General features: G+C 41.0%; 1 protein-coding gene across 6 annotated transcripts in view; it reads right to left on the bottom strand.

Moving 5' to 3' along the window:
- Window positions 1-26462, bottom strand: part of TMEM241 (transmembrane protein 241) — a 133039-nt gene that overhangs the window by 23074 nt on the left and 83503 nt on the right. For 3 of the 6 annotated variants that reach the window (XM_081078764.1, XM_081078763.1, XM_081078767.1), the window contains one exon: window positions 13566-13630. The exons of 1 other annotated variant lie outside the window; for it this stretch is intronic. In XM_081078764.1, coding sequence (XP_080934890.1) covers window positions 13566-13630 — 65 coding nt within the window. Of the gene's footprint in view, window positions 1-12736; window positions 12851-13565; window positions 13631-24584; window positions 24683-26462 lie in introns of those variants that run through there. 2 more of the 6 variants (XR_013995284.1, XM_081078765.1) reach the window with 2 other exon arrangements.

Genomic DNA, 26462 nt, shown 5'->3' with positions numbered 1-26462 from the left:
AATCACCAGAGCCTGAGACCACAGAACCCCTCACTGTTATCTTGTTCCCCACATACCATCTCTATGTGCTGTAAATGTTAGCGTAATTAGTAACTATCCTGTACCTACCGATGTAAAAGAACTGTTACTCCATTTTGCTTTTTACCCAACCTGAGAGATGTCTCCGCTGTGTCTCCCACCTCCTGTATCTACCACCAATGGATTTCATGTAGTACCTTCCTTATGTGTTCTTCTTTGATTCTAATGCATAAAAGGAACTTAAAAACTGCCATTTTTCAGAGCATTTTCTCAATCTGTTGAGAACTTGCTTCTGGGCATGTCCTCAAAATTTGGCTCAAATAAACTTTTACAAAACTTTTCTATCAGTTTGGACGTTCTTTTGTCGACAGACGGAATTCTTATACTTGCTCCCCTTTCTCCCATCTATATTCCAAACTATTTTTGTTTTTTTCTCTTTCCCTCACCAAAATATATGTGCCTAATATAATGTATCATTCCCGTGGGGACTTGCTGAGTGACAGTTCATCATCTGATAAATTACTCTATGCTGAGAGGTAATAAGCAATAGTTGTTTAGGAGACCTTTCTTAACATTTTAAAGAGGAGGGTGTAAATTTTTAAACTTTCAAATGGAAAACTGATAAATTTCAGACATTGTGATCCTAGATGCACTTTGCAGTGTGTTGGGAGAAGTTCCTCTTTCACCTCTAAATTCATTTTTCCTATAAATAGACTTGGGGGGTCTCTATGCAGTCCCCTAAAATTAAAGGTATAAGACATGGTTACTCAAAGAAGATGCAAGATCATTTTCTAAAGACTCTTGGTGTTAGTGAGGTTTATGCTCGGATCAATAGGATCAAGTTCAAGCCATTCTCATGTTGGTAACCCATGATCAATGGCAGGCTCAGTGAATGACTGGTAAGGCTAGAGGTCGATCAGGAAATCCTCAGAACAAAGCGGTTGTATTTTGATTATTCCTTTCTCTCCTTATAGCTAAACCATTCCAAAGAGAAGAGTGACTTCCCTAGTCTAAAACGCATTCATAAAAGAAGGCACCCACAATTCATTCCACTCGACAGGGACACAGTTCAGAATTTTTTCCTTGTTATTTTGTATGTGTTGAATCCTCTTTGTTGACATTTTGGAATAGACGGAATTCATATCAATACATATCATAAAACTCTATTAATTAAAAAGATGAATAATTAAATATTGATCTGGATATTTAAATTGCTGGGCTTGCCACGGCTTTGTTTTTATATCCACTAACAATCAATAGTTGGATAAGAGCAGTTGCTTTGAATGAAAGCCTTTAAAAATTGACCAACATTGGATACTTAGGTTTATAATTTTTCTTGGGTATAGGTAGTATTTAGAAGGCTGGCCATTCGTTTATTCAGCAAGCACTGCGTGGTAGGCGGAGAGAACAAAAGGTGAATAAAACGTGGTTCCTCTCCTGGAGGAGCTCACAGCCGGCCGGTGGATGGAGTGGACACACCTAACTCAGCCTGCTGTGTGCTGAACGGGCTGTACACAGAAGGTGTGGGTGGACTTGACACCTGAGCTGATCCAAATCTCTAGTTAGGAGATAAGCAAGTTCCTGAAATTTCAAATGGTGTTTTCTCCACTAATCACCACAAACCTTTAGATCCGTGATTTCCAACTGGGGCAATTTTGCACCTAAGGGGACATTTGGCAATATTTTGGAGACATTTTTTTGGTTGTTACAACTGAGAGGGGTACTACTGACATCTAGTGGGGTGGGGCTTGGGTTTGCTGCTAAAAATCCTACAAGGCACAGGCCAGGCCCCCACAACAAAGAATTACCTGGCCCCAAATGTCAACAGTACGGAGGGTGAGCAACCCTGCTTTAAATGACGACCTATTTTGAGCTCCTAAGCTGTTGCCCGCCCAAGGAGATGGATAATGACATGTGTACTCATCTTCTCGGTGGTGACTTCACTGGGGTCACAGGCTGTCTGTAGCCTCAGGACCTGGCAGGCACTTTTTGTGGCATGAATGAATATGCAAGCAAATGGATATGAGCATGTCAGTCTATACAGGTTTCTTGGCCTCAGCCAGCCCGGAGAGGGACAGGCCGTCCTGACTCAGAAAGCCGATGTCCACATGAGGGGGCTGCCTCTAGCCATTCCGGTAACAGCTGCCATGGGGAAATGCAGGCCCAACATAATAGCTGATCCACATTTAAAAAAAAATCTGGAGATCTGGACTTTTATGGGGAAATCACCTGATTTCTAAATGTTGACTGATTATAGAGATTTGAAAACAAGAAACAATAACATCCCAGGTAAACAAAACAGACCTGCCTTTTGTGACGTCTGGCCAGTCTAAGCTCTCACAAGACAGAGACCAGGAGCTGAGAGCTGTTCACCTAGCCAAGGCATGCAAAACACTAAGTACATGCATAATGCAGACCAGCTCTGTGCAAAAGACAGAAAATCTGAAATGCAGTCTGGCACTCCTCTTTGTGGTTGGAAAATTCTTGGAGGCTGAAAACACACCATCCTTCAACTCAAGAGTTCTCAAAAATCAGGAAATTCCAACGTCAAAGTTCCTTTTGCAATCGTGACACATGCAGTTGCTTTGATTTGGGCACACACAGCCTTTCTCTCCATTTTGTCCAGGGCATACCATAAAGTTCACAGTATGTGAAACAGCCTGGAGACCTGGCCTCTGACGGACTTTCTGCTGTAACATTCGGACAGCATTCCTCCCATCGAGTGCCATCTTACACTCATTTTCACACTCAATTCAACACCTTGGTTTTTAGTTTTTGTTCACTCTGAAATTCTGTACAAAATATGGTTGATGAAGGCTTATTTGTAGGAAAGAATTTAGACTATCACTATGAAGGTTAAGACACCAAAATTTGGGGAACCGTCTCAATCATGTACCAGGATATCTTGGCAATTGGGTTTTTGGATGCCAACCTGCCCACCATTTATGTCAGGCCTGTCCATACAGACAGGTAGAGAAAAGAGAGAGCATAAGATTAGCTCCCTCCTCCACAGCCCCAGCTCTGCTTATAAATTGTCGTCTCACCTCCTGCCGCTCCATCCTTCCTTATCTCCTTTGGGCAAGAAGGGCCAAATCTGTTCCCCCCACAACCTAGCTAAGCCTCTTCTTTCTGCACAAGGTCCAGTTTCAAGACAGTTCTGAGGTCTTCCTGAGCACCCCATCCTCTCTCTCTCCTTCAGGCTTCACATTCATTGCACATTCAGACAATTACTATCCCATCCCACAAAGTATCTTGATGACTTCCCCTTCCCCTGAAAACTCCTTGAGGGCTGGATAATGGCTTATGCCTCTTAATGACTTTCACATACTTTGCATACAGCAGTCACTCAGTAAACATTTTTAGGAGACTAGTAGAATTATAAGTCATAGTATTAAAACCCAAACACAATGAGATCTTTTTCGTACAAATGTTCCATGTCAATCCCTGAACAAGAAATAGGGCTGTCTTGTCCTGGGTAACGCTCCTTCTGTGTGCAGTCATCTAGATGCGTTTTATAGATGATCACACTGGTAGGAGGAGGAACATTTAGGCCAGTTTTTCTTCTACCTCCAGTACGACCCACTTTTACCTCGACGCTGTCTACACTGCTGGTAAATCCTTGGTGTTTCCCGAATCAGTTCCAGGGAAGTACATGGCAGGTTATAGGGCCTTGGACACACACAGACCTGTGTTTAAACCCTGGTCCAATCACTTAGCAGCTCTAAAATCTTGGGTAAAATCATTTAAATGTTTCTGGACCTCAGTTCCTTCATCTTTAAAATGGGGATAACTTGAAAGATTGTTGTGAAACTCAATGTGATAACATTAATGTAAAAACGTCTGAAACATAGTAGTTGCTCAATAAATGGTTAGTTATTATTGAAAGAAAGAGGAGGAGAGACCAAAAAGAGGAAGAAGAAGAGAGTGTGGCAGTATTTCCTAATTTTTCTTTTTCTTCCATTTTTTTCTTCTTGGGGCTGGAAATGCCCCCATTTGGGGCTCCCCAAAGGGGTGAGGATCCCTTTTTCTGAATGCTGTGAGCAAAAAGATTCATTTCTGTCAGTCTGGGATGGTTTAGATGTAGGCCTGCCTTCATACAAGGAGATGAGCAACTATAGCCACCATCGGGGCAGCAATTTTCCACCTTTATCCAAGAATGGTTCCTGGTCCATAGTAGGCCCACAATAAATATCTACTTATGGTAAAAACCCATGCCAGCCAACACGACATGGGATACAAAGTCACTTCCTCATCATGATGTTCAGGGTCTGGTCCTGCCCCTCACATTTATCCTGCAGGAATCTACTGACGTTTAAAAATGACCCCATTGTATCTGTGGCTACTACCGCGTCGGGGGATTATTCACAAGAAGTCCTGGGAGAGGGCAGGCTGCCATGGGCACAGCCAGGCAGCTGCACCAGTCCTCTCCAACCAGCACTGAGGTCTCTGAATCAAACAGGTGACAATTCTGCAGGTCCAACTTGCAAACAAATGCAAAACACAAAAACAAAAGCCCAACTCTTAGGGTTGCTCTGATCCCAAGCATGAGAAAAAAACACTGATTTTCTAGAACTATGCCTTATCTGCGCAAAGCTAAGCAACAATAGGATTTTTCTTTCCATAATACTGGTAAATAAACATGAAAAGCTATTCTACATCTTGCCTGTACCTCAATTGTTGAGTGCCATTCCAGGTGGGGGGATCTGCCAAACAACACATCAAAACTGGATTGGAAATAAGAATTATCTTAAAGTGGCCCTAGGCTTGTTTTTCTTTCTAAAGCAAAGGCGAGCAGACGAGTAAGCAGCCACAACAAATAGGAATTATTCTCCATAATGTGCTGCACTCGTGATTCAGGCCAGGCAGCAGGCAGCTGTCAGAGGGAAGGAAAACCGTGTCACCAGGACAGCATCCTGCGGGTGGGGTGAAGACCCAGCAAGGACTAAAGTACTTCTGGGTAATGAGGTGGCTTCATTTTGTCGACAACAGAGCCCATCTCACTGGCATATACATCCCTGAACCAAACACGCATTTTTCTCACCATTTAACCAAATTGTTATGACTTTTGGCAGGTGGCAAGAGTGGGAGTAGAAGATGAAAGACCTTTACTTTTACTTGATGCATTTCTGTATTGTTTTAAATGTCTCCCAAATGGAATGTATTACTATATAGTTTAAAAATACCTAAGTATATACCCCCCAAATGCAGCATGCCCATTGATAAGGGGAACCACGAGCAGTTTTAAGAATTTAAAATCACCATGACCCCCTCACCTCTCTCTCCCCTGCAGATGACAACCCAAACCCTCAGTGATGATGGCATCGAATGATTTGCATACTGTAATTTGGAGGAGATCAAAGTGTTAACTTGGTCAGCTCTTCAGTGGGCAGAGTCTGTGCAGAGTATTCAGAGGTGGAACGCACGGGATGGCTTCGTGCTGTTCCCAGTGTGGCTGTGACCACCTGGCCCTCGAGCAGATCCACAGCAAGTACAGGGGCCCTAACAAGCTCAAAGGCTCTGTTTTCCTCTGTCACAGACAGAGAGCTCAACGTCCTGTTTTTAAAGGACAAGTTGAGGAGCCCCAGTTGGGCTGTTGTACTACGGCAGCAATGCATTCGAGCAGCCTCCACCTGTCCTTGCCACCAGTTGGTCAAATCCCCTTGTGACCACAGCTCTGAAGCCTATGGTGCAGGGCTGTGTGGCCTTTTCCGGGAGGTGTGACCTGAAGTTAGCTTCACAGCCACCACATCTATCTCTTGGGTAGCCGCTCCACAGCCATTGTCCCGTGCGGCTGCCTCAGCCATCCTTCTCAAGTGGCCATGCGCTCAAGTCACCGCCTGCTGAACCCTCTTCCCCAGCTTTCTCCTGCAACCACTATGGAGCCCATATGCCTTGCAGGGGGCACTACCTTCTAGGAGAGAGGCAGACCCTGAGAAGCAGAACAACGAATAAGCAAGGGAACAACTGTCAGAGCCATCAGGAAGGAAAGAAACAAGGCGACGGGAAGCAGCTAGGGCAACTTATATAGAATATGTTCAGGGAAGGCCTTTCTGAGGTCACAATGGGTGTGGAGACGTGGAGGGTGAAAAGTCAGTGGCCAATTGCAAAGCTGGGTGGAAAGCATTGCAGGACGAGTGGATGAGCTCAAAGCTGCTGAGGTGGGAATCTGCATGCCGTGGTTGAGGCACTGAAAGGCTCTCCCCTCCCCTGAGCTCCAGACCGATTTAGTCACCCACCTACTTACTGATATCTCGACTCTCATATAACGGGCACCTCAGCCTTACCAGATCAACGCAGCTCCTGATAACCCTCTACGCTCACCTTATAGAACACTGCTCTGCATATCTTATTCCCCATCTTGCTAAAGGGCCACTGCATTCTTTCCCTGCTCAGGCCAAAAACCTAGAGGTCATCCCAGACTCTTCTTTCTCTCAAATGCTGTTGCCTTTACCCTCAGTACATTGCAGGCATCCTACCACTTCCTACCATTTCCATTGCTGTCAGCTCAGTCTTAGCCATGTTGCACCTAGCTCGTTGCCACAACCCTTATTTGGTCTTTCTGCTTCCTCCTGCCCCCTCTATAGCATATCCTCCACACAGCAGGCAGAGGGATGCATTTTTTTTTTTTTTTTTTAATTAATTTTATTGGGGTGACAATTGTTAGTAAATTTACATAGATTTCAGGTGTACAATTCTGTATTACATCGTCTATAAATCCCATTGTGTGTTCACCACCCAGAGTCAGTTCTCCTTCCATCACCATATATTTGATCCCCTTTACCCTCATCACCCACCCCCCACCCCCTTACCCTCTGGTAACCACTAAATTATTGTCTGTGTCTATGAGTTTTTGTTTCTCATTTGTTTGTCTTGTTCTTTTTGGTTTATATACCACATATCAGTGAAATCATAGGGTTCTCTGCTTTTTCTGTCTGACTTGTTTCACTTAGCATTATTCTCTCGAGATCCATCCATGTTGTCACAAATGTTCCTATATCATCTTTCCTTAACGCCGAATAGTATTCCATTGTGTATATGTACCACAACTTCTTTATCCATTCATCTATCGAAGGACATTTTGGTTGTTTCCATGTCTTGGCCACCGTAAACAAAGCTGCAATGAACATTGGCGTACACGTGTCTCTATAGAGAAATGCTTTTATATTTTTGGGGTAGATACCCAGGAGAGCGATTGCTGGGTCATATGGTAATTCTATTCGTAATTTCTTGAGGAACCTCCACACTGCCTTCCATAGCGGCTGCACCAGTCTGCATTCCCACCAACAGTGTATGAGAGTTCCTTTTTCTCCACAGCCTCTCCAACACTTGTTACTATTTGTTTTGTTGATGAAAGCCATTCTGACTGGGGTGAGGTGATATCTCATTGTGGTTTTCATTTGCATTTCTCTGATGATTAGCGATGTTGAGCATTTTTTCATATGTCTATTTGCCATTTGTATATCCTCTTTGGAGAAATGTCTCTTCAGGTCCTCTGTCCATTTTTCAATTGGGTTGTTCGTTTTTTTGTTGTTGAGTTTCATGAGTTCCTTGTATATTTTGGATATTAGCCCCTTATCAGAGGAACTGTTTACGAAAATCTTCTCCCATTCAGTTGGTTGCCTCCTTATTTTGTCAATAGTTTCTTTTGCTGTGCAGAAGCTTTTCAGTTTCATATAATCCCATTTGTTTATTTTAGTTTTTACTTCCATTGCCTTTGGAGTCAAATTCATAAAATGCTCTTTGAACCCAAGGTCCATAAGTTTAGTACCTATGTTTTCTTCAATGCAGTTTATTGTGTCAGGTCTTATGCTTAAGTCTTTGATCCATTTTGAATTAATTTTGGTACATGGTGACAGATAGCAGTCCAGTTTCATTCTTTTGCACGTAGCTATCCAATTCTGCCAGCACCATTTATTGAAGAGGCTGTCTTTCGTCCATTGTATGTTTTTAGCTTCTTTGTCAAAAATTATCTGTCCATATTTATGTGGTTTTATTTCTGGGTTCTCAATTCTATTCCATTGGTCTATGTGTCTGTTTTTCCGCCAATACCAAGCTGTTTTGATTATTGTAGCCCTGTAGTACAAGGAAAAATCAGGGAGTGTGATACCTCCAGTATTGTTCTTTTTTTTTAATATTGCTTTGGCTATTCGGGGTCTTTTGTGGTTCCAAACAAATCTGATGATTTTTTGTTCTATTTCTTTAAAAAATGCCATTGGGATTTTAATGGGGATTGCATTAAATCTGTATATGGCTTTGGGTAATATGGCCATTTTAACTATGTTGATTCTTCCAATCCATGAGCACGGAATGTCTTTCCATTTCTTTGTGTCTTCTTCAATTTCTTTCAAAAATGTCTTATAGTTTTCAGCATATAAATCCTTCACATCCTTGGTTAAGTTTATTCCTAGGTATTTTATTCTTTTTGCTGCAATTGCAAAAGGAATTGTTTTTTCTATCTCTTTTTCTGAGATTTCATTGTTGGTATATAGGAAAGCAATGGACTTTTGTACGTTGATTTTGTAGCCAGCAACTTTACTATATTCATTGATTGTTTCTAATAGCTTTTTGGTGGAGTCTTTAGGGTTTTCTATATATAGCATCATGTCATCTGCAAAGAGTGACAATTTAACTTCTTCATTCCCAATTTGGATGCCTTTTATTTCTTTCTCTTGCCTGATAGCTCTGGCGAGGACTTCCAACACTATGTTGAAAAGCAGAGGTGATAAGGGACAACCTTGTCGTGTTCCTGAACGTAGAGCAAAGGGCTTCAGCTTTTCACCATTAATTATGAGGTTAGCTGAGGGCTTGTCGTATATGGCCTTTATTATGTTGAGGTATTTTCCTTCTATACCAATTTTAGTAAGTGTTTTAATCATAAATGGATGTTGTATCTTATCAAATGCTTTTTCTGCATCAATTGATAGAATCATATGATTTTTGTCCTTTATTTTGTTTATGTGATGTATCACATTGATGGATTTGCGAATGTTGAACCAGCCTTGTGCCCCGGGGATGAACCCCACTTGGTCGTGATGAATAATCTTTTTAATGCATTGTTGTATTCGATTTGCTAGAATTTTGTTTAGGATTTTAGCATCTGTATTCATCAGAGATATAGGTCTGTAGTTTTCTTTTTTTGTGTTGTCCTTACCAGGTTTTGGTATCAGGGTAATGTTGGCCTCATAAAATGAGTTAGGGAGTACTGTCTCTTCTTCAATTTTTTGGAAGAGTTTGAGCAGGATTGGTATTAGATCCTCTTTGAAGGTTTGGTAGAATTCACTGGTGAAGCCATCTGGTCCAGGACTTTTGATTTTGGGAAGGTTTTTGATGACTGATTCAATTTCCTTACTGGTGATCGGCCTGTTAAGATTTTCCAGTTCTTCATGATTCAGCCTTGGAAGGCTATATGTTTCTAAGAACTTGTCCATTTCTTCTAAGTTATTAAATTTGGTGGCATATAGTCCTTCATAGTATTCTTGGATAATCCTTTGTATTTCTGTGGTGTCCGTGATAACTTCCCCTTTTTCATTTCTGATTTTGTTAATTAGTGTCTTCTCTCTTTTTATCTTAGTGAGTCTAGCCAAGGGTTTGTCGATTTTGTTAATCTTTTCAAAGAACCAGCTTTTTGTCACATTAATTTTTTCTATTGTCTTTTTGTTCTCTATTTCATTTAGTTCTGCTCTGATTTTTGTTATTTCCTTTCTTCTGCTGACCTTGGGTTTCGCTTGTTCTTCTTTTTCTAGTTTTTTAAGGTGTAACATGAGGTTATTTATTTGGGATTTTTCTTGTTTCTTGAGATAGGCCTGTAATGATATAAATTTCCCTCTTAATACTGCTTTCGCGGCATCCCAAAAATTTTGGTAGGATGTATTTTCATTGTCATTTGTTTCTATGTATCTTTTGAGCTCTCCTCTAATTTCTTCCTTGACCCAGTCGTTCTTTAAAAGTATGTTGTTTAATCTCCATGTATTTGTGTTTTTTCCTGCTTTCTTTTTGCAGTTGATATCCAATTTCAAAGCTTTGTGATCAGAGAATATGCTTGGTATGATTTCAATCTTCTTAAATTTGCTGAGGCTGATTTTGTGTCCCAATATATGGTCTATCCTTGAGAATGTTCCATGTACACTAGAAAAGAATGTATAGTCTGATGTTTTAGGATGAAGTGCTCTATATATGTCAATTATGTCCAATTCATCTAATGTGTCATTTAGGGCTGCGATTTCGTTATTTATCTTCTGTTTGGATGATCTATCCATAGCTGTCAATGATGTATTTAAGTCCCCTAGTATAATTGTGTTTTGGTCAATTTCTCCCTTTAGTTCTGTTAGTAGTTGCTTGGTATATTTCGGTGCTCCCTGATTGGGGGCATAAATATTGATGACTGTTATGTCTTCTTGTTGTATAGTCCCCTTTACCATTATGTAATGTCCATCTTTGTCTCTTGTTATCTTTTTCACCCTGAAGTCTGTTTCATCGGAAATCATTATGGCTACACCTGATTTTTTCTGGGTACCATTTGCTTGAAGTGTCAATTTCCACCCTTTCACTTTGAGTCTATGCTTGTCCTTGTAGCTGAGATGTGTCTCTTGTAGGCAGCATATGGTTGGGTTTAGTTTTTTGATCCAATCTGCTACTCTGTGTCTCTTTATTGGTGAGTTCAGTCCATTTACATTTAGGGTGATTATTGATATGTGAGGATTTCCTGTCATTCTGTCTTTAGTTTTCTGGTAAGGCTGTGTCTCCATTGTTTCTTTGCCTTTTTGTTGTTGTCTGTTATTTCTGTGTGGTAGTATTCTATGATGTTTCCCTCTGTTTCTTCTTTTATTACAGTATATATTTCAGATTTGGATGTTTTTTGAGTGGTTACCCTTGAGTTTATGTAAAAGAAAGTTTGATATTTAGAGTATTCCAGTTTCTTCAGTACGCTTACTTTCTCTATTCCCATATTCCAGTTCAGGCCTTTACGCTCCCCCTTTTTATGTTTCGGTTGCCACAAGTTGTCCCTGTTGATGGTGGTCTAATAGCCTCCTTTAGTATTTCTTGTAGTGCAGGTCGTGTATTAGAAAATTCCCTCAGCTTCTGGATGTCTGGAAAGGTCTTTATTCCTCCTTCATATCTAAAGGAGATCTTTGCTGGATATATTATTCTTGGCTCATGATTTCTCTCTTTCAATAGTTTGAATATTTGGTTCCATTCCCTCCTAGCTTGTAGAGTTTCTGCTGAAAAATCTGACGATAATCTAATGGGCTTTCCTTTGTAAGTTACCGTCTTCTTTTCCCTGGCTGCCTTGAGGATTCTTTCTTTATCATTGATTTTAGACAGCTTCAATACAATGTGCCTTGGTGAAGGCCTGTTGGGATTGAGGTAATTAGGTGTTCTATTTGCTTCTTGGATTTGAGGATCCAGTTCTGTCCACAAGTTTGGGAAGTTCTCATCGACGATTTGTTTGAATACATTCTCTGTTCCCTTCCCTCTTTCTTCTCCTTCTGGTATACCCATTATTCTTATATTGCTCTTTCTGATGGAGTCAGAAAGTTCTTGTAGAGTTCTTTCATTTCTTTTAAGTCTCAAGTCTCTTTCTTCTTCCCTCTGTGTAAATTCCAGGTTCCTATCTTCGATGTCACTGATTCTTTCCTCCATCTGGTCAACTCTACTACCTAAGCTGGATATTTTATTGTTAATTTCTTCTATTGAGTTCTTAATCTCCAGAAATTCTATTTGGTTCTTTTTCAAGATTTCAATCTCTTTTGTAAAATGCTCATGGTGTTCTTTGATTGTGTTTCTGAGTTCATTAAACTGCCTTTCTGTGTTTTCTTGCATCTCGTTCAGTTTTTTCAGAATTGCGATCTTGAATTCTCTGTCATTTAAATCACAAAGGTCCATATCTCTAAGTTCCTTTTCTGGAGACTTTTCACTTTCTTTCTGAGCTATCTTGTTGCCTTGGTTATTCATGGCAATCACTGATTTACTATTTCTCTTCCTAGACATCTACAGGAGTGTCTTCTGCAACAGGTTGATAGGTATGCAAAGAGCTTTTGGAGTTCCAAAGCTCTTTCTGCACCAGATTCAGAGCCCGTTTGTTTCAGCAGTTCTGTGTACTCCTGCAGGGATCCGCCCAGATAGGTGGGGCCAGGGGCGGGGTGAGTTGTGAGAGGTGGCCCAGAGCAATGGCGGCGACCACCACCACAGCCAGTCCTGCTTCCACAGCTCCCTCCCCTTTGCCGGAACTAGTTGAGCTGCGAATCTGTGTCTGCGGTCCACAGTTCTCAGAGCAGCAAATATTCTGTCCTTTGATCCCACAGTGCTACTTTATCGCTTCTAGCACCGGGCAGGTGGGGGCGGGGCGAGCTCTGGGAGGGTAGGGAGGGGGCGGCTAGTCTCCGTGCCTAGGGCTTCCCTTCTCCGCTCGGCAGTGAGGGCTTAAACCACCGATTTCAGCCCTCTTCCCTCAGTCTTTGCTCCGAGGTCTGCCGTGAGCGAGCGTTGGGTTCAGCGGTTTTGTATGCTGCCCCCTCAGCCCTGTGGGCTGTAAGCGGAGCCCTAGCAGTCCGAGTCCTTCCCTCTCCCGCAACGGCAGTAGTTCCGGGAGCAGCGGGCTCCGAGCACTGAGCTAGGTCTGTGTCCTGCGCCCGCGCGGCTCCGTCTCCACACTTCTCTCCCTCCTCCCCCGCTCGCTCGCGCGATTCACCCACCTGGAGGTGAATTCAGTAGTCGGCCTCTTCGTCTTGCCTGTCTGCTGTGCAAGGAGTCCTTTGTGGAGTTATTGTTGTCCGATTCGTTGTAAATTCCAGGGGAGCGTTACAGAGGCTCACCTCACGCCGCCATTTTTTTTCTTCTCCGGGATGCATTTTTAACATAGGGACATATGGCTCAAAATCCTGTTCACTTCCCGTCTCCTCAGACTAAAGCCAAGCCCCTACAATGGCCTTTAAAACCCCACGTGGTCAGCTGCCAACTACCTCTCTTTCCTCATCTCCTACTATTCTCCTTGTCACACTGCTCTGCTCACATCACTCCTCAAGCAGACCAAGTACACTCCCACCTCAGGGCCTTTACACTCATTCTTTCCTCCACTAACCCCATGACTCACTTCCTCACTTCCTTCAGGTCTCTGCTCAGATAGCACAGGGAGAGGCAGTGCTGTCTTTAAGTGAACCTGTGAGTGCATTCTCAGCAAGGCTGATTTTAAGCTTGTGTAAGAGAAAATAAATTGAAGGATCAAAGAAAAAAACCCCAAACAAAGCTATCTATAAAATAGCTGTTCCCCAATAGTGGTTCCTCTTGTGTGCATGAGTGGCTGGAAGATGTACTGGGAATGTTGTTTCCTGATCTGGTTGCTGGCTGTAGTAGGTTTAGTTACATTCAGCTTGTGAAAAGTCATCAAGTTGTGTATTCATGATATATGCATTGTGCGGAATGCATGTTGAAATGTCAATAAAATATAGCCAACATACGCACCCTTTCATCAACGTGAGAACAAAAATTAGTATCCTGATGAAACCCAAACAACTAAGTTTCATTTCCTCTCTCTGCGAATAAAGACTTACCATCCCACAGTTGCGCTGGTCAGGATCACATCAAACAGCAATATTGATAAACCAGCTGTGATCACCTGCCGAAATAATGCCAACGAAAGGTCATCAGAGCGGTAGGATTTCAGTAACCTTCTCCAAAGTCATTTTTCACAAGCTTAGTTCAAGTGAATTCAGATCTCCGACATTAACATTTCTTTCCACTTCATGCCCTTTTCCCCCACGTACTTCCCAGTCTCCTGTATTTAGTGCTATCTCTGAGCAAAGCATTTGGCGTGGAAAATGCTAAATCCTAGTTTATTTTGGAGGTGGGAGTCTTCAAAGAAGCATTTCATTTTCAAACTCTTTCAAGGGGAGGCACAGAGCCAACATCTCACTCATCTCTCCAGAGCAGGGGCACAGTAAGAACACTCATTTCCATCTTGTATCAGCTGTGCAGAATTAATCCCCAAGGTCGGTTGTGCCCATTAACCTGTTCCTAGAGCCTCCAGATAAAAACTATCTGTCAACCTGCCTTTGCCTATAGCACTGTCTCCCCGTGTCCTAATGCCTCCGTCTTTCTGGCCCATGTCACACATTCTAAGAAACCAGGTGCTTCCTGGGGAAGGGAGCAATTAAATCATTAATTAATTGTTTGCAAATATCTAGAAGCCAAACGAGAGGGAAGAGGTCATCCCCACATCTCCCTCAGCCAGAAATTACAGAAAAGTCTCTTAGGAATGGCAGAAAGGGGACTCAGACTCTTGCGGTGCCTCTAAATAGTTGGCACAAAGAGTGTGTGTGAATCGAAGACCCAACTTTGTCAACACTTGGAATGTCTGCTTAGGAAAAGATGTTTTCCCCCCAGTAAACAGCTTCCATGGGGAAGGTCACCCTAAGGACTTGCTTTCTTGCAAGGAGAAGTAAGAAGCAGCCTATATTGGGATGGGTCACTCAGGCTAGATGCCCTCGGAAATGTCAACTACCATCTCACTGAAGGGGACTTCAGTGCTGTCTTAAAAGCCTCTTCAGATCTCCAAGCGAGCAGATGGTAAGAAGGAAGGAGTCCACTTGATGAGAGTTATCATCATTCATTCAGCATCTCAAAAAAAGTCTGGAAACATAAACCAGGAACTCTCGGTACATATTTTGTGAGATTCTGGAACCTTTGTAGTCTACCCACTTGGGGTCACTTTCTGTTTGTTTCCTTTTATTGATCTGTAGCCAAAAACCTTGAAAACAAAAAGATGTGTGTTGTCTCCAGGAACGGAAAAAGAAGTGGCAACAGGATCAAAGAGACAATTGCAAAGCAGAACCCAAAGGGAAAAGGGAAAGAAATTTTTCAAAGTGCTGAGTGGGGGGGTTTTATCTTAAGGAGCAAGATAAATGGCACCTGTTCTTCCACCCCGCCCCTTTTTTGTTTTATTTAGAACATTTGCATCTATGGTGTAAATCAAGTGGGGCTAAAATTTTATTATCTTGCAATGCAATTGCCTGGTTTAGGAAACAAGGTTGTACTAATCACATCAGTTAGTTCATCAGCTTCTCTATTTTCCTGTAAAGGGTAAAGATGATCTTTTCGGTGAAAGCTCCTAGTGGGGGGTGATCTTTAACGGCCACGGTTCTAATCAATCTTCTCTTTCTCTTTAATTCCAGTCTGCCATTTTCAGTTTTTCCAAACATGTATTTCATCTAAGTTTTCCAACTTACTACATTTAGCTTTGGGGGGAAATAGTATTTTATCTCATTTGTACTCTATTCATCACCTTCCCATTGATTCTTCCTGTGTAATTTTCTTTTCCTTTCTCCCCCCTTTCTTAGTCTTAACCAAAGTTAATCTTGTTAATCTCTCTTTACTTTTGCAACTTCTTGAGCATTTCCTGGGATGGTACCAATGGTGACGTCTTTTTTGGAATTGCTGAAAAGTCTCCATTCCATTGAAGGATTAGTGCCGTGGGCAGCTTGGAACACTTCACTAAATTTCTCTAGGCTTTCCTAATGCTTCACCATTGTCTTCATCTCCTTTACTCCCTTTCACCAGCAAGTTTTTTCCTTTTCCCCTCCCCCAACTTTATTGAGGAATACTTGACAAACATAATTGCATGTATTTAAAGTGTACAAAGTGTACAATGTGATGATTCGATACACGTATACATTCACAACCTTCTTTGTTCAGTTTCCCTACTTACACTCTGATTGCCTCTTTCATATGACTTTCAATCTAGTCTGTGAAGCTGACAGCTCCCACACCCCCTACAAAAGTCACAGCCTAGCACTTGTGCCTCTGTGCGTTTCTTTAGCTGAGGAAAAAATCTCGTCTGCTGCGAGACAGACAGCTGGTCTCTTTGTTCCTATGAACTGCACCTTTTGCCAAGAAAAACACATCTTAAAATTTCCAAACCAGTCCTGAGTTGACAATAAGATTGGGTTAGTAGCCACACCGGTGCCTTTGCCCTCTGCTGCTTCCTGGAAATGTTTGTAGAGTCTTCTGCTTTTCTCCCGGGCCACTTTTTCAAACTTCTCTAAATTTTTATCTCGCAATGAACAAATGTTCTGCTGGCAGACTCACTGAAATTTCACAAATAGCTTTGTCTTTTTTTTTCTGTGGAGAACGTATAGTGAACTTGTTTGCACTGTAGAGCTACGGTGGTGTTAGATGGGCCACTTTTTAATCTATTTCCGTACGAATTCTCAATTTCTTAGGCTTCTGTACTTTCTTTTATTTCCATCACTAACCCTAGCAGTCAGCTGTCTTTTGGAGACATATTCATTCTCTCTCTCTCTTTTTCTTTCTAACACACACACACACACACACACACACTCTCTCTCTCTCTCTCTCTCTCTCTCTCTCTCTGTCTCTCTCTCTCTCTCTCTCTCTCTCTCTCTCTCTCACTCAACAAAGTTCCACCACTTCAGAAAAGTCACTGCACAAGGATGTGTAGCAGCTGACAACACCTTGCTGAGGAGCAGGTGGCATTGGGCAGTTGGTCAGCCTGACTTACCCACTAGGTGACTTACACTCACATATCCACCTCACCATGTATGAAGTTCAAATTCATACTTCAGCATAGTGATAGATTTCTATATGCCATGGGCTGCCAGGGCCACTCAAGAACACTCAAAACTGTGAATGACAAATCTGCTCATGTCAAGAGCCCACTCCACTTGTACTTCTTCTACAGAGGAACAAACAGAAGCGAGGAGTGGTTGACTGTGTGAGTCTGGGTACAGAATGTCTCATGCACAGTCACCTAGGGGTGGAACTAGAAGTTGGAAGGGACTCCCTGAGCTCAGAGGTGGGGAAACTGTGACCCAGAGATGGTGTGTGACTTGCTCCAGGGGTCTGGCTACTTCATGGCAGGGAGCTGTAGGACCAATGCCCTGACTCCCAAGCCAGCCTTCTCTCACAGCCAGAAACTCAAGAAGGGTCTACACAAGCTCCATTCAGCCTTTTAGAAAAAAGAATTGACTGAAAGCAGGGACTCAAACAGATATTTGCAAACCCATGTTCATGGCAGCATTATTTGTAATAGCAAAAATTTGGAAGCAACCCAAGTGTCCAATGATGGATGGATGGACAAGTGAAATGTGGTGTATACATACAATGGAATATTATTCAGCCTTAAAAAGGACGGAAATTCTGCAATACGGTACAATGTGATTGACCTTTGAAGATATTATGCTAAAATATTAAGCCAGACATAGAAGGACAAACACTGTATGATTCCACCTCTGCGGGGTACCGAGAGTAATCAAATTCAGAGACAGAGTAAAATAGAGGTTACCAGGACCTGGGAGGAAGGGGGAATGGGAAGTCAGTGTTGAAGGGGTGCAGAGTTTCAGTTTGGGATGAAAAAGTCCTGGAGATGGATGTCAGTAAAAGTGTAAACTTTTTTTTTTGAAACCCCAAAGTGGCTAAAATCTACTCATGAAAAAGACGAAGTTACTCTTGGAACTTAACATTCAAGAGACACAGAAGTAGCTACCAATTACTGTTCTTGCTTCCAGAAAGCATTTTTAAAAATACCATTTTTTCCCCAAAGAAGAAAGCGTCCTGTGCTCTGAGGAACGTCTCCTTGCACACGCAGACCTGAATCACAAACGCCAGGACCTGCCACGGGTGGGCGGAGCAATGCCAACAACAGCAGAACTCAATACGTAGTGTCGGCAGCGGGGCTTTGAACTTCCTGGCTTTGTCAACGGATGTCACAACCTCCGTGTTATTTAAACAGAGTTTGGTATTGAAAGCAGATCAGGTTTGTTTTTTAAACATTCATTTCAACCCAGACAAATTTTCTGTTTGTTGAAAAGAAAATAAAGGGGAGGGGTTGTTACTGGGAACCTGCCAGATAGTGATGTATTTGGGGGGGAAAATCAGAGATTCAGGCTTGTTGTTTGTTATTGACTTGTTGTTATTTAAATACATATGACTTTTTTTTAAAAAAAGTGACTGATTGCAGCATGCACAGAAGGCCCTTCACCGTAACTGCCTTAGTGACAGCCATGCTCCCCCTCCCCCCACTTAAACTGGTTGTCGTTTTTTAAAAACGGTTTCATACCATCATCTTGCCTTTGCTCAGCAAGTTCTCTTTGCCTGGAATATTGCACAGGCATACCCATGAAATTCTTACTCACCTTTTGAAAATCCATTTCTAGAAAACTTTTCCTGAACCTGCCTGGCCCCCATCCACACATCTGAGCGGAGCAGGCACTTCTGGGGGCTTCCATAACCCCTTGCCATTGCAATGCGAAACTCCACTGCACTGTGTGGTCTTTCCAACCAGGATATGCACTATTCATCTTTGTATGTCTGGGGCCTAACAACAGAGACTTGCATGTGGTAAGTGCCTGATATAGTTTATGGAACTGCACTAGATCATCAGAGCTGGTTGTATAACCCCCAAAAGTCACCATATTGTTTATTTTAAAATTAGAGACAATTGGAACCTAGACCTGAGAACCACAGGGACACTCTCTCTCTCCCTCAGCTCTGCTTCTTTAACCAATTACGTCTATGGGGCTAGAAAGAGCTCCACAGAGAGGATCTGAGACTGGCTTACAGGTTCTAAGTCCAAAAATGTCAGGGAAGAGTCTGATTGGCTCCTGGACCAACTGACTAGGCCGGGAGGCAGAATAATATGAGCATATGGAAGTTTACCCTTGCACTTCATGGTTGGAATGGAGAAAGGAATATTTCCCTGGTGGAAAGTAGGGAAAGTGCTGCGCAAGCAGAACAGACGTCTTCCATAGCCTCGTCACTGACACCCTTTGGGAGCCTGTAGGGAATGCAGACTCTTAGGCCCCATCTCTACCGTGCAGCGTCTACTGGAATCAGTCCCCAGGTGATATGCATGCACATTAAAATGTGAAGAGCTCTGTTCCACCCCCTCCAACGCCAGCACTGTCTCAAGACCTACTCTGTCCAGCTGGTATTGCCACATCTACGAGGAAGGGCAGATTCTACCTTTCTCACAAGCTGCAGAGCTGGAGGCGTGTGTCAGACTGTGTTACCTAATCACATATGAATATTACTAACCCAGGCTTCCTTTTAGGTAAAAAAAGAGTAAATCTAACAAAAATTTACAATCTGAGAGCAGGCTCTCTTCTTCCCCTAGGAGCCAAGGAACCATTCCAAGTCCACCAGACAGAAATCACAGCTAAGGCTGAGAACTCTATTTAGCATTTTAAAAATATTCAATGAACCCTTATTATTGATTCCGTGATCGGTGTAATTATTAGTGACAGACAACTCATGCTAAACTCTGGGCATGGCTGTTAATAGTATTTGGTATCACCTCATTAAAATATACAATGAGCCATTCATTTTGTCAGGTATCAGAAAAACAACACTTAGCATAAGATCAATGGGATTGAGAATATAGATGAGAAACAAAGAGATTAGGGTCATGTGAAGGAAGGATAAAGTTTAAACCTAGAGAACCCTTAGTTGACTTTTAACAAACTCCTGCATTTTACAAAAGAAACAAGAGAATAACATTAGAGACAAAAAAGTGACATGAATATCCAGTTCATGGAAGGCAAATGAGGAAAGTAACCAAAATTTAGAGGCATAAACTGTTCCAGATTGACATCAGACTCTGCAGTGTCACATATATGAGCTCATGTGCTCCTCTCAACATCCATGCACAGAGGGTGCGTCGTCCCATTTTACAGATGCAAAAACTGAAGCTCCCAGAGGTTAAATACCTTGCTCAAAGCACACAGTCAGAACAAGGGAAGAGTCGGGACTAACACCCATATCTCCTCATTCCTGTGCCAATCCTCCTTTTCCAAGATTAAGCTACCCTTGGTGGTAGCTTTGCTTAACCCTGGAGGTGACCCCTTGGTTAGGTAGTTCTCAACCCTGGCCACACATCAAAATCTCTTGAGGTTTGAAAACAAAACAAAGTACTATGCTATATCAATCAAATCGGAATATCTTATAATGTGGCCCAGGTGTCAGCATAAAGAAAATCCCCTAATGATTCTCATATGAAGTTAAGGTTGAACCTGTGATTATTGAACTTATTAGTTTTAGCACAAGTATCCATAAAATTGCCAAAATTCATAGAACCATTTGAAAACATTGATGAATAGGCCAGAACCTGGTCAAAAAGACATCATCATTACTGTCACCATCACCACCACTGCAGATATCATTTACTGCACCATTTTACATTCCCTCCAGCAGTATATGAGGGTTCCAATTTCTTCACACCCTTTTCTTATCTCTCTTTTTTTTTTTATAGCCATCCTACTAGGTGTGAAGTAGTATTTCATTGTGGTTTTGATTTGCATTTCCCTAATGGGAACATCTTTTCATGAACTTATTGGTCATTTGTTCATCTTCTTGGGAAAACTGTCTATTCAGATCCTTTGCTCATTTTTAAATTGAGTTATCTGTCTTTTTACCATTGAGTTATATGAGTTCTTTATACATTCTCGGTACAAGTCCCTTAGCATATATGTGATTAATCTGTGGGTTGTCTTTTCACTTTCTTGATGGTGTCCTTTGTAGCACAAGAGTTTTTAATTTTGCTGAAGTACAATTTATTTTTTTCTTCTGTTGCTTGTGCTTTTGGTGTCAAGACTGCATTCTGAGTAGCAAGGAATTCTAAATGCTATTCCACCGACACCTTAACAAACACTATACATGTATCATACCATTGTACCATGGTTTCCTTTTTGTACAGCCATTCATTTATTCTACCTTCAAGCATTTATTTTCTATTTTAGAACATGACTGCTCTATCCAAATTATGTTCTACATTATTTGATTTATAATGAGTTTCCAATATGATTTTAGGAAAGTAGCCAATATGTGAATCTATGTAATATGAATCTGAGATTTTGTGATTCAATAGAAATCTGGGGCTTAGAACATCTAATAAACATATACAGCAGATCCTCAAATAGCATTGTTTTGTTCAACATCATTTTGTTATAACACTGATAAAAAGAAAAAAAAAACTGATTCCCAGCTGGGATCATAGTCTGTGTGGAGTTTGCACATTCTCCCCTGTATGGTTTTCCTCTAGGTACTCTGGTTTCCTCCCACATCCCAAAGATGTTAGGTGAACTGGCATGTCTAAATTGTTCCAGTAAGATTGAGTATAGGTGTGTGTGAATGGACCCTGAGATGGAAGGGCGTCCTATTCTGGGTTGGTTTCCGCCTTGTGACCTGAGCTGCTGGGATAGGCTCTGCACCCCTGAACTGGAATAAGCAGATTAGAAAATAATTATCTTACTTGTTTTTATTAATCTTTCTTAAATGTATGGATAGCTCACATTTACTTCAATGTTTGATATTAAAAGTGTTTGGAGTATTTATTTAGAAGTTTGGTGATGTCTTTGTGACCAGGAATATGCCATAGGAACTTAATTCTTGTATATACAATTAGCTTAGGGTAAATTTGGTTTTGTTATATGTCATTTTGCTTCAAGTCACAGTTTCCAAGAAGCGTCAATGATGTTAACTGAGGACTTACTGTATATTTAATGAAAGAGTCTAGAAAACTTCATGTAGTAGTTCTCCAAATATATTCATAGTAATTTTGAAAAGATTCCTCTTTAAAATAGAGGAATGAAGTATTGATATCCAATATCTCCCCTAAATTTCAACACTATAAAGGCGTCATTTAATTGTCTATTGGTATTCATAGTTTCAAGTGAAATGTCAATTGTTTCTGTAAGGTAATGTCTTTTATCTCTGGTTGATTTTAAGATTTTCTCTTTATCTTTGATTTTCAACAGTTTGACTGGGATATGCTTAAATATGGTTTTCTTTGTATTTTTTATTTGTGGGTTGATGTCTTTCAGCAGTTTTAGAAAATCCTCAACCATTCCCACTTCAAATATCGATTCTCCCCAATCTCTCTTTAACTTCTAGAACTCCAGTTACACATAGAGCAGACTTTTTTACAATATCCCCCATGTTTCTATGCTTTGTTCTGTTCTTTCCATTCTTTTTCCATCTTTATGATTCACTCATCCTGCTACACTGTGTCCAGTCTGCTCTTAGACCCATCCAATAAGTTATTAATTTCAGATATATTTTTTCAGTTCAATAATAACTTTTATTTTTTATATTGAAATTTGAAAAAATGAAAAATTTCCCACCGTTTAATTAATCTTGTCCTCTAGTTTCTTTAATATATTATTCATAGTCATTTTTAAATTATTGCTAGCATCAACATCTGGATCACTTGTAGTTTTGTTTCTATTACTTTCTTCCACTTGATTATTAGTTATGTTTTCCTGACTCTTCCCATGTCTATAACTTTGACTGTATGCTGGACATTGTGTGTAAGACAACTGTAGAGGCTCCCACTGATAGCTTCGACCAGAAGTGTTACCCTTTTCCTCTACTATGATGATAGGCTCGATGCAATCAGGGATTGAGTGAATCAGACATGGGCTACAGCTCTAGTAAGGCTCAGTTCACCTCTACTTTATCTAGTATTTCAGGTATGGCCTTCCTAGACTTGTGCTTAAAAGCTTGGTGGATTTCTGTCTCCTCATGCCTGAATGTTCTGCTTTTCAGAAGTTTGGCCCTAGCTTTTCAGCCTCCCATACCACACAGTTTCAAAATCTGGCAATTGTACATTTGCTGTAGGCCCCTTCTTCTAGCAGGATTTTGTCTCCTAAGTACCCCAAGACATGAAAGTTTTCACTTTGCCTTTCTGAGCCAGCCTGCAGCTTCTTGTACTGTCCTCAGAACACAGTAAATGTCTTATGGGAAAATTGGACTTGTCTTTGGGGCTCCTCTAGTTTCCAATCCATCAAGCCAGTTCTACACAACTGCCAAAAAGCTCTGCTAGTTTCTTTTTCCTGCAGAATATTTCCTCTTCTTGGACCAAATCAGATCCTTAGCTCACACCCAGAGCTAACAAATATCCTCCCCTTCCCCAACCTCCATGAAAAAAATAGCCTGTGTTGCTCAGTATACCTACAAAGAGTTCTTCTTTTTCTGGAGATTTATTTAATTTAGTTATCACCACTTTCACAGATCTCCAATTTCTTTAAAAATATAATGTTTGCAATTTGTTTTCCGTCTAGTTATATTAATTGAATGTTGGTCTGTCAGAACATATGACATTCTACTCTGAAGCAAAAGGTTTCCCTTTATTATGTAGATTGGAAAAAAAAAAGACCCAGAGAGATTGTCTAAGCCACTAGTTTTCAAAGCAGGCTGGGCCAACCACTGTTTCCCTAGAGCCACTTTGGATGATGTCATGGTGAGGCTCTGTGGGAGGCTTTATTTGATTGGATCTGAACATCTATCTTCCTGATCAGTGATAATATTGTTAATTCATCACTACAATTTTAATTAGCTTTTTTTTTGTTGTTGTTGTTTAAATCTTACTCTAGGACTTTGTATATAACAGCCTGGGGCAACAGGACTTTTTCAAGGGCACCGTCTCTCTCTTCAGACTGAGTTTCCAATATGATGCAACTCATGGTTGATTACGAAGACAGGCAGGAGGTGAGGGGAACATACAGTTTCTGCTCATGATACAGTTTTCTCAGCCTGTGGGAGAGAAAACTCTTTTGCCTTCCATCCTTTCACTCTCTTCCAAAGTTTACTCAGATGGGAAGAATTATTCATCTAATTATATATTTACTGAGGCTCATTATACCACTTAGTGGGATTCTAGTGCTTTAAAGGCAAGAACCCAGACTCCACATAATTTCTTTCTCGTCTTGAATCCATGCAATAAACTTCTCTTCACTCTCTGTCTCCACCTATTGGGGGTGGGAATGGAGGAAGCCATGCCTCCTATAGGAGCAAAAGCCTTGGTTAAGTTGCTAAACCAAGGATTTTTTTCAACTAAACTTTGTTTCCCACTTGCCTACTATTCCTTGGCCATATGTTCTCTTAATCTATATCAGAAGAAGGGAGGAGAAGAGGGTAGTAGAGTTCAAGTACTAAAACTCTGAACTTTTTAATACATGTTATGTCATAAAAAGACCTATGTGTCTTTTTACACCATCTGACAGTGGTCTTTGGGTTATAACTTCAGAAATCTGTGGACCTTTGGGCCTTTACTCTTGGACTTGCAATCTTCCTAGCCCAGTCATGCAGAAGGTGTTAACTCTTCCTTGAGTTGGGTGCCAGACTTTTCTCATTAGTACTCACATTTTTCAAGCGGCCATATTAATGTCATATCTGCTGAAGTGGTATTTCCTGGTACTTTTGGAGGGTACCTTTTATCTATCTCTGTAGGTGTTCCACTTCAGCTCATCCCAACATACCTGATTTGGTTGGATTTTATATGTTTTGTTTGCTATTATAACTTTCTTTAAATAAAAGAGCTATAAAATTTGCCAAGTATTATTACTCTTTTCCAAGTAGTATAAAGAGCCAAATAATGTACACATACTTAGAACATTCAATTGTAGAAGACAAATGGGGGAATTGAGGCTACCCTATTTTCCCCTCAAACTCAATTCAGTGGCAGCCTGGTGTAAAATCAATATTCTTCATTCTAGTACTTTTTAACTTTCTCGTTTTCATTTTACTCAGTAAGTGTACTCACCTACTGTCAAACTTACGTTTAGAATGATGAATTTCTTCCAAAGTTATTTTTTAAACGTTCGTCCTGCTGATTAAAAAGTTCTCTGTCTCCCAAGTTAAGCAGTACGCTGTTCTTCTGGAAAGGAAGGGCGTGTGGCTAGGTATTTTTATTTTCTAAGTTGTTTTGATTCACTCAAAGGGAAGATCTAATCTCTTTAATTTATTTTTAGAAATGAAATGAATTTAAGCTCAAAGAAGCTTTACATAAAGGCACCATAATTATACTTACTCCAAGGCTGTGGGGATTTGTTCATCTCCTTCTGCTCTAACAATAGCTTCCATTGTTATACTTAGCAATAATAGAGGTGAAAGAATACATTTTGCCAAGAAACACACATCAAGACCTCCTTGCAATGTTCAAAGATAGGAAACGTGGTGTCCATTTAGTAAAAACCCTCTTGCTACCTTCGACCAGCCTTCTTCCTTAATCCCAACAATTCCTGAAGAAGTATCAGTTGGGAGAAGTGAGATCACGATGTCAAGGTCTGTCCTGGCTCTAGGTGTGGTCACACTCAGTTTAACACAACCAGAGAGCGAGAACTCCTTAGACATGTACAAAGCTTGCTCAAGATTTGCTTCACCAATTCAATTCCATCTAAAGGATTTCTATAAACCATGAAGACTTTCTAGTGACTTGCCACACAACTCTTGGCACTCACTGCAAAAATGTCAATAGGTCACCTGTGAACACTTCTGTTACAGACTGAATTGTGTTCCCCCATGCCCACAATTTGTATGTTGAAACCCAAATCTCCAATGTGATGGTATTTGGAGATGGGGACCTTTGGAAGTTAATTAGGGTTAGATGAGATCATGAGGGTGGGGTCCTCATGATGGGATTAGTGCCCTTATAAAAAGTGACCAGAAAGCTTACTCTAGTGTACTCTTGCACGCGCTCTCTCTCTTTCTCTCTCAATCTCTCTCTCTCTCTTCTTCCCATATGAGGACACAGCTAGAGAGCAGCCATCTGCAAACCAAGGAGAGAGTCCTCATTGGACACCAACCTTGCTGACACCTTGATCTTGGACTTCCCAGCCTCTAGAACTGTAAGAAATAAATGTTTGTTGTTTAAGCCACCCAGTCTATGGTATTTTGTTATGGCAGCATGAGCTAAGACATATTCCCTGCTCTTTTGGAGAGTTTAAACAATGAAAGTTAAAAAAACAAACAAAAAACAATGATTACCTATTTCAGAATCAAAACTGACTTAAAAGTGAAAAAGGAAAATGGCCTTGAGTTATTACTGGAAAGAAGCTGAGGCCAAATTACATTCACTGAGCACCACACTAGGCACTAGAGAGGCAAAAATGAAAGGCAAAAAACCTGCCTTTATGGCATCTCTATGCTAGATTAGTTGATTCTAGAGGTCACTAAGCAAATGATTTCAATATAATATGCTAAGTGCTAATATGTGGCTATACTCTGAATGTTATGGGAACAAGCTCCACAGCGAGATGATGCCATGCTAATCTTGAAGGACAAATAAGAATTATGTGGTGAGGAATGGTGGGAAGGAATTTCTACATAGAAGGAACAGCATTAATAAGCTCAGCAAACTCAAAGTCATAGAGTATTAACTGAAGTGCAAAGGGTGAGGTGGTAGTGGCCATCATTAAAGCTGAAGGAAACCTGAAGAGAAGAAAAAATCAAAAGCTGGAACAAAAAAATCATTTTTTTCTAGCAAGGTATTAAAATCCCATTGAGAATCCTATTCACTTCAAGACAATGGGCAGTTAGTCCCCGGACAACTGGGCGTGTAGTTTTATCAGCATGCCAGAGGTAATCCTTGACTTGGCCTTCAAAAGAGTTTACCCCAATCTCGTACACATCTGTCTATGTACCATGGCTGTGGGAGA

This window comes from Rhinolophus hipposideros, assembly GCF_964194185.1.
Source record: "Rhinolophus hipposideros genome assembly, chromosome: 17".
NCBI classification, from domain to species: Eukaryota; Metazoa; Chordata; class Mammalia; order Chiroptera; family Rhinolophidae; genus Rhinolophus; species Rhinolophus hipposideros.
This window is presented reverse-complemented; position numbering and strand designations above follow the sequence as displayed.